The sequence below is a fragment of the Schistosoma haematobium genome, chromosome 4 (assembly GCF_000699445.3).
Source record: "Schistosoma haematobium chromosome 4, whole genome shotgun sequence".
Classification (NCBI taxonomy): Eukaryota; Metazoa; Platyhelminthes; class Trematoda; order Strigeidida; family Schistosomatidae; genus Schistosoma; species Schistosoma haematobium.
The window spans coordinates 13,599,274-13,608,309 of record NC_067199.1 but is presented as its reverse complement, the minus strand read 5'-3'; the positions used below and the strand labels follow the sequence as shown (position 1 = coordinate 13,608,309).

The following is a 9,036-nucleotide window of genomic DNA, read 5'->3' as shown; positions in this document are numbered from 1 at the left end:
CTAAGACATTTATGATTCGTTGATCTCTGTGTAGCGACCAGTGTCACATTTGTCTAGTCTTTTTTAGTAATGATCGAATTCTGACGATTAAGTTGCAATGCAGACACCAGGATAAGGAACTCCACCAGGCAGCTCCAGTTCTCTTGAAACAACAGGTATGCATTAATGAAGGGTCCAAACTGGGCCGAAACTTATGCCCAGATTTTCCTGTTGACTATATCCAAATCTTTAGCATATAAATATAGTCTATTTGATGATAAGTAACTTTGATTGATGTCTACATTGTAAAATTGGATCGATTGAATTCGACCAATACTAAAAAACTACATAAAAACGGTATCAGTCACTATTAAGTGATCAGTTAATTGTAAAAAGAAGTACATCAGACATAGTGAACGTTCAAGTCATCCGTGGGTACGAACACATTGATTAGCAGTTAAGGTTGATGGAAAGTTTTTGTAAACGCAAAAAATATAGCAGCCTACAACATCATCATCACCAATTATTTGTACTAACATAACTCACTTGGTTTGTAATCTAAGACATGATCAGATTTAGTGTGGTTTTCTTTGAGAACAGATAAAAGTTACGGAATTCAATGAGTACTGATGAACAATAGACAATTATATCTTTTTTATCTTGAAATTTCACATGAATATTTATCATCGGGAATCTAATGCTGAACCTTGAGTTTAGTGATAACAAGCATAGTAAACATATTAATTAGAACAATACCGCTTAATCTCAGGTTGATTTGTTATAATAAATAATATTTGTTAAAGTTTAATGGTTGGCAGTTTCTCTTATTTACGAGTCAGTTCACTTCAGAAGTCCATTTTTTTTATATCAAAATTTAAAAATTTCTCACTTCTCTTAAATCAAGTAATAATAAGCGGTGGATAATCATATGGTTGACGTCTCTTGAGAATTATATTAATTCCAAGGGATTAGATGGTGGTTGGAGGTAGTCAACAGGAAACCCTTGACCCGGGTTTCGTGCTACTTGGAACTTGTCAGCAAGATGTACCCGTAATCTTGAGGGAACTGGTGCTTCCTGACGGATTTGATCCCGTGTCACCCAGCTTCACAGTCAGAGATGTTACCACTAGACTATCCGGGCCGTGGTCGATGGCATTCGATCTGCATTAAGAAGGACTTGACACATGACATTGATCACCACTCAGTGATCAACCAATTGTAATCTCAAGGGATTTTTCCAGAAACAACATGAATTTAGAGGAAAAAACTAATAAAGCTTTTAAATAAGTAGCTAAATATGATAAGATTATGACACTCGATTATTTTTATTAATAGATTCCAATTCATCACTGAGAAATTCAATTTGTTTAAAATCAAAGAAGAATATTCATTCTTCATCGTTATCGGAATTTATAGATGAAACAAATCATGTAGAGTATCAAATGAAAAAGAATGAAGAAACACATCAATTTTATTGTTTTCAAATGGAGGAATCTGTGCTGAATTCATCTTCAGAATTAACTGTTAATCAAAATTCTGAATGCTTACAAATGAATAAACCAATTTTTAATAGTTATGATGGAAACATATCTACTGACTGGACAAATTGTACAAAAACATCACAATCACATGAATATCAAACATTTCCTGTTTATGATTTTACATCATTCCAATATCACCGTCATCATCATCATCTGACTTCACAGTATGATTACTATCAACGTCATTTGCATAATCCCATTCATTCAACATATCCATTACATCATATGTTTAATAAATATGATGAGTCGAGTAATGAGATGAATTTTCACACTGATATTACAGAGAAGCACAAAATAAATCATAATCATAGTGATGAGAATAATAATAATAATAACACTGAATGTAGTAGTAGTAATAGTAGTAATAATAGTAAAACTTTGAATAAAAAATCTAAAAGAGCTCGGACAGCTTACACGCAAACACAATTGATAGAATTAGAAAAAGAATTTTGGTATAGCCAATATTTATGTCGACCGCGTAGAATTGAAATAGCTTCAACACTTAAATTAACTGAAAAACAAATTAAAGTAAGTAAATGAGTTCTTTATTTTCCTCTACATAATACAAGTAGCAATAATACTTTCTGGTTACATTTTAGTGTGGTCATTCCCTTTGACATCAATAAGACTGCACGATGTTGTCGACGGGCTCACCACTTTAGTGGCCCGATATCTGACTCCCATAATATCGTATGAATGATTGTTATTGAAGTACATATATCATCAATCCTCGTATATTATCATCGACTTAACTCGCGTTAGTGAATAACGGAATTAACTAGGCCAAATACGAGAATGGATTTTGAATATGTATATTTCATGCACTCATTGATTTGAACAGGCAATCGGGGAATAAAGCGAGGAGAAGAGAGAGAAGCAAAATGACGCGCAGTGGAGAAGGCATATGAACCAACTCCATTTAGTCAAGCTTTAATCAATAACTGTATGTTACTCTCTAAAATTCTATTTTTCTACATAGTATTTTTCTTCATTAACTGATATTAATTAAATGGTGATACTTCTCAGAAGAGTGAATTAACAGTGTAAATATGGTCAAATGTTGTGGAATATTTAAGTTTCCGACTTCAACTAGTTCGTGATACTGGGTATTGTTAATCCAATATCACATTATGTTTAAATTAAGCTTTGATTTCTTTAACTTCATATTTTTTGTTTGCAACATTAAATTACCTTTGAAGAAGTAGGTAACAATTATTATGTGGTTATTTAAAGTGAAAATAATAATAGTAATACACAAAATTTGTGGAGATTGTAGAATTTTCATAGTTCAAGTCATTATCTGATCTTAGCTATACCACAATTGGAAACCTAGAAGCACTGGATGGCCGTTTAGTCTTAGTATGGAACTCCACAGCAGTTCGCACCCACGACTTTCAGTCCCACGCACGAACGCTTAACTTTTAGACCACCCAGTCGAGATCCAACGTTGCTAATATCTAACTTTCATCATTCCAAGATATTGTACATCCCTCATCCCTTGCCTACAGTTGATAACGGTCTCACACACGACACGGATGAAACTCCATTTGTTCAGCTAAAATTATTTTGTCATTTAAAATGTATTGATAAGATAATGATACTATTAATTAAAATGTTTGTAGTTACTGCTTAACTGTAGAGATAATTTTCACCATATGAAAGATCTCACGCTAAGAAAGAAATCAATCCACTTAATACACCTTTGTTGGAGTTATAAGCAAGTTGATCGCCTCTCGAAACTCAAGGGTTTACTGGGGTTTTCCTTCCTCAATTATAGTACAGCTATTCTAGTAATGCGCTAAACGAACGAAATAATTCTTATCTTTTAGAGATTTTGCAAATAAAGTGATTAAGCGAAACAATACATTCTAGTCTCTTTATGAAAGTTACAGGTGATTTCTATTACAGTGTGTTTACATAAAATACTGAAGTTTACTAGTTGGTGGAAAGAGATTTATCTGTCTACCAAGGGAATGTAGTTTTAGATGCTGTAATTCATCATGTAAAATTTTCTTACTCTTAGAACACTTTGACTGACAATTCTAGCGTTTGCTAATCTTTTGTTTTATCTTTAAAAGTATATAGTATTATCTTGAGCGCAAATCCTACCGGAGGCGCTTTATAGTGATCATGCCTATTTTCAATATATATATATATATATATATATATATATATATATATATATATATATATATATATATATATATATATATATATATATATATATATATAATGAATATGGTAAAAAAAGCATTTCCTTTCTGTTTTAGAAAAGTTACGTATCAGATAGTTTGTTCCAAACCATTCATCTCAGAGAAAAAAACGCCATAAAAATCATCCACCTAAGCTAAAAAGCTTCTCCATCATTTCAGAAATAGTTTTTGTAGCTTATTACTGTTTCTATGATAGCTTCTTAATGTTGTGACCCGAAAGTAATTATCATGTTATCTCTAGACGATCTTATTTATAATTATTATTAGTAATTTAAAAATCCATCAGTGATAATGTATACACTACTATAATTTGTGGTATTCTGTTACTTCTAGGTATGGTTTCAAAATCGTCGTATGAAATTTAAACGACAAAAATCGGCAGAAAATTTATATCCATCTACACATTATGGAGATATGAATACTTCAAATGGATTCCTCAGATCAGGATTTCCAACTCGATGTCATAACCCAATTGATGGAATTCATTTAACGGAGACAAATCCAACAATATGTCTTAATCATAATACTAAAACTGTTGCATATAATACTTGTAAATGTAGCAATAATCTTGAGATAACCGATAAATATGATACTCAACCATGTTCATATAAATTAGATAATACAAGTATTTTAATACATCATAACCTAGAAACTATTAAAACAAATAATAATTATCAATTAATTGAATGTAAATTAAAGGAACACAATGATTCATACAATAAATCTCTAATCAATAATGAATTATTACCAACAGATCATTATTCTATTAATTTTAATGAAAATAATAATAAATTACATTGTGATGAACAATTTACCTCATTTAATCCATTAACATATTCTAAACATATACATCTTATTAATCAGCAACCAAATTGTTTACATGAACAACAGAACAATTCTTTATCTGGATTAAATTCTTATTATTTACAAGATCTTCATCATAACTATTCATATCATAATTCAAATCAATTACTTGAACTCAATATGACTAGAGTATCATCAACCAAAGATTATTCTGATTGAATTAATCAATTAAATTGAATTAGATGCAATTTTTAAAGAAAAAATACTGTACATTATTTCGTAGCATATATTCAATGGATTAATAATAAAACTGTTAAAGAATCAAGGGTATGCATACATTGGTTATATATTTATATTACATTTTTAAAGTAACTGTAACCTTCCATAGATCAATCTGTGTAAAAAACAAACAAACTGATAATCTCATACACATAGTTCCATTTATCATTTTGAAAAGAGCAAAGACAAAGATTCTAGCAGAATAGCATGAATTCATTATATTTCATAGGTTCTCGTCAGCTGCTTACAACCTGTGATATTTAAAAATCATAATTACATAATGGGTTTAAATTGTTTACATGAGAGGGTTTGTTTAGAAGTTATATTGAAGATATATTCGTAATGTAATATCATGGGTGTAAATGAAACTAATAGACTGAATATTGTAAATATATACCTAATGTGAAAGAACATTCTGCAACATTAATTGTGACAACAGTTCAAAAGGGGGTTAGAAACAATTGATTACATAATGAATAAACATTGATAGGAATATAGTGATTAGAGTTCAGTTAAAAGATTATTAATTTGAAAGATAGTTGAAAAAATAAAATCAATAATGTAATACATACAAAAGAAAAAAGAAAAAACAATTAAGGTGCAGTGAAAGAATATTTGTCACCAAGGCAAGGAAAGATTAACAACCGTCTCCTTTTGAACACAAAGGTCAGGTTTTTGATGCCTAATGGCAACGGCTTCAGCAAACTTCAGAGGACTGGAGTTTGGCTGCTTACCCTGATGTCCTGTATCAAGGAGATATTTGGTGATTGCACTCTTCAGAGTCTTTCTTTCCCTTGTTCAAAGGCTTTTTGGAACATGTTCCAAACAAACCCTCTCATGTAAGCAATTTAAACCCATTATGTAATTATGATTCTTAAATATCACAGGTTGTAAGCAGCTGACGAGAACCTACGAAATATAATGAGTTCATGCTGTCCTACTAGAATCTTTGTTCTTGCTCTTTTCAAAACTGATAATCATTTACCCTAATAGAATTTTTTGAAGATAAGCAACAATAAATCTAATACTTAATTTAATATTGATTTCATTTTGAAATGAGTAAAAACATTGATTTGAGTTCCTTTAAACTATTTACAACCTGTTTGACAATAATAATAAAGAAAACCAATGATGTTTAGCATACTCATAAAAATCCCGTTGATAAGAAGTGAATTTAAATATGTCAGTACAGTGTAGTCGAGTTTAATGAAATTAAGATAAAACTCAGATGATTGAATAAGATAACACAGTTAAAGTTGATGTTAAAAGAACGTTCTGTAACATCTATAAAAATAGTTCCAAAAACACTATGGTGTCTAAATTAATTACTTATATAAGCCATTCCATAAATACAGTTTAATAATAATTTTGGTGAGTATAAGGAGTTTGTGAAGGTTACTTAATGATATTTGTATCAGTAACTAACCTAAATTAGGTGTCCACTTAAAACTAGGAAGTACTAGACAACCGTTTCATCTTGGAATAGGACTCTGACTTGTTTGTTTAGAGATCAGGTGTTCGCCTCGGGAATGAAGGTCCTGGGTTCTATTGAGAATCCGGTAGTGTATGTTCAATATTGACGAGTGCCCTACTGGGACAAAACAGCTGTCCAGTGTTTTAAGGATTTTAGTGGATGTCTGACTTAAATAACATTCAATGATTATGATATTGAAGATTTACAGACTATAAAAAGCTAATAACAAAGTAAAACGAATGTACATTATTCTCCCCAAACCACCGTTTTTCTTTTCAAGTTAGCACATGTAATGTTGTATATGAAATGTATATGGAATGTAGACAAATCTGAGTTCCCGAAAGACATTTTATTTCACAGTATGCTTATTATTTTTTATAATCATACAATTATGATTCTCAAGTGAGTTGTAAGTCACTTAGATTCAGCTTATATGTTAAAATAATATCACTGAAAATCTAAAATCTATGGAATATTTTTGTTTTTGTTATCCGTTCATGTAATTCCCTAATGAATAAAGTAAATTTAACGATGAGTATAGATGAGATGTTTTTCAGGGGAGTGAATATGTGTGATGATTAAAAGCACTTGAATTATTAAACGAACTAGGAATCCCCAAAATAATGAAATTTAGACCAAGACGAAATAGATAAGCACAAACAAACGTATTGTATTTGGAATTCGAAATCAGGTAGTCATCAAGTACCAAAGAATTATTATTTCATACAAGCACCACATCCACCATGTGTCTGTCCTATCATGTATCGGATGTAGACTCTTCTTTACATGATTTACTATCTAGAATAGCAGAGGTTAAAAGAAAAAAGACAGTTTTGATGTTCACGTCTAGAAGTAAAGCCTGTAGATGTCATCGGTAGTTCAAGACACATTGGACGTTTTTACATCTGAAATCACTTCGTTTCGTAAGCCACCATTAAAACAACTAAATATACTTGATAAACTAGTCAACTTAATTTCAGTAATGCTACCGGCTGTGTTAGCAATTAAACTGATAATTCAAATGTAATGAATTATTTCTTTTTTTGAAATTACTAGTCGATAACATGTCATACTAGTTGTAACCATTTCGAAATTTCAGCTCTACAATTGTTCATGCAAAGAGCTACTGTCGCTTAATGTCAAACTAGTTAGTAACTCTCTGAGCAATACCAACAATATTAGACTGTAACATATATCGATGCAATGGGTTGTTCACAACATTTTAATCGTTTAAAGATTCCCGTCATATTAAAAGACTAGTATTTGAACGAAGAATATTCTTTTCGATAAATTCTCATCAGGTTCTACAATGATATATCCAAATTAATAATCCGAAAAAATGGCCAGGTTAAGGGCAGAGTACATCGTTTAGAGCATGTGAATTTAGGATTGTGATAAACAAAATACAATAAAATTGTTAATGTTAATATGATTCATATTCAATGTAAACTTGAATCAGCCTATATGTTAAGTAAAATTTTAAGATCCATGATCAGAAAAAATATGGGTCAAATAGGGTGAGAGAGAAATATTACAATTCGATCAAATAAGTAAGACGTGATACGGAGGGATGAATGCGAAGTGAATGAATCATGTATAGGGGAGATTAATGATGTTTAACCAATAATACGAATAATAATAATAATAATAATAATAATAATAATAATAATAATAATACAAAGATTTATGAATAAAGATAACAGGGACAGTTACAAGTGACTACGAAGGGTCATAGTCAAATTAGTTCATTCAATAGTTAAGATTACGATTGATTAATTGGCCTTGATGTTGGCCAGGGGAGGAGGAGTGGTTGAATATATTTCTTCTGTACGCAAAGCTCCAGTTTCTTCATCCGGATGGCTATTGCTTCAGCCGTTTGAAGGACTTTCAGTCTGACCAGTTTTGGCAAAAAATTACTCACCTTATAAATAATTGAAAAAGATTGGTTTATACTGGCACTATGACCGGTTTGTACTAAATGGGCCAATATTGAGCTGTTCACCTTCTTCATCAAACCTTTATTGAGCCACTCTGGAAGGTGTTCACGAGCACGAAATTGTAAATTCCTAGAACTTCGACCAGTATAACTCGCTCCACAGGAGCAGTTGAACTGATAAATACAAAATGAGGTGGTCATTCTATGCTAATTTTTTCTGGTTAGCGTTCTTTTTAGCGAGATAGTTTTCTATGGGAAAGGGTCGCTAACCCCATGCTCAACCCTTCTCTTTTATTTGGGCTTTGGACCAGCAGTAGCCCCAAACTCTATGCTAATACGATATTTTAAGTAGTAGATAAGCGAGTTCTTTTGACTGTGCTTCAATCTTAAAGGTAACAGAAATGATAAAAAAGCATGAAATTTACGTATAGTAAGGAATCTTCAGTGATAAAATATCTGAATTTATTTTGTAATAATGACTAACGAATTGACAGGTTCATTGAAAACGTGTAAACTATAGATCATAATAAGACTGATGATAATGACCAACCATGAAGAAGTGGGAGAACTGAAAAGGAGATCAACACTATAGTAAAATGTGTTACACTAATGTTGAGTTTATGAACTTTGAATAGAAAATTCTTTTATCAAAACTGATAAGTTTGTAAGAGCGCAAGAAATGCTTCTATTTTCAAATGAAACTAAAAGTGTTTGGGCATGAAAAGTTTGTTGTAGTGATGGCCCCTCAACTGAACAGTTTCTTCTGAACATATCTGCAGAATAATATTTTAACATGTTTTGAAGCGAAAT

General features: G+C 31.2%; 1 protein-coding gene across 1 annotated transcript in view; it reads left to right on the top strand.

The window, feature by feature from the left end:
• Positions 1-1,745: 1,745 nt before the first annotated feature.
• MS3_00007449 (uncharacterized protein) overlaps positions 1,746-9,036 on the top strand; it is a gene marked incomplete at both ends in the record, with an annotated part of 40,050 nt that continues 32,759 nt past the window's right edge. The window contains 2 exons of the mRNA XM_035730042.1: positions 1,746-2,048; positions 4,067-4,726. Of these exons, the coding sequence (XP_035589209.1) occupies positions 1,746-2,048; positions 4,067-4,726 (963 nt within the window). The remainder of the gene's footprint in view (positions 2,049-4,066; positions 4,727-9,036) is intronic.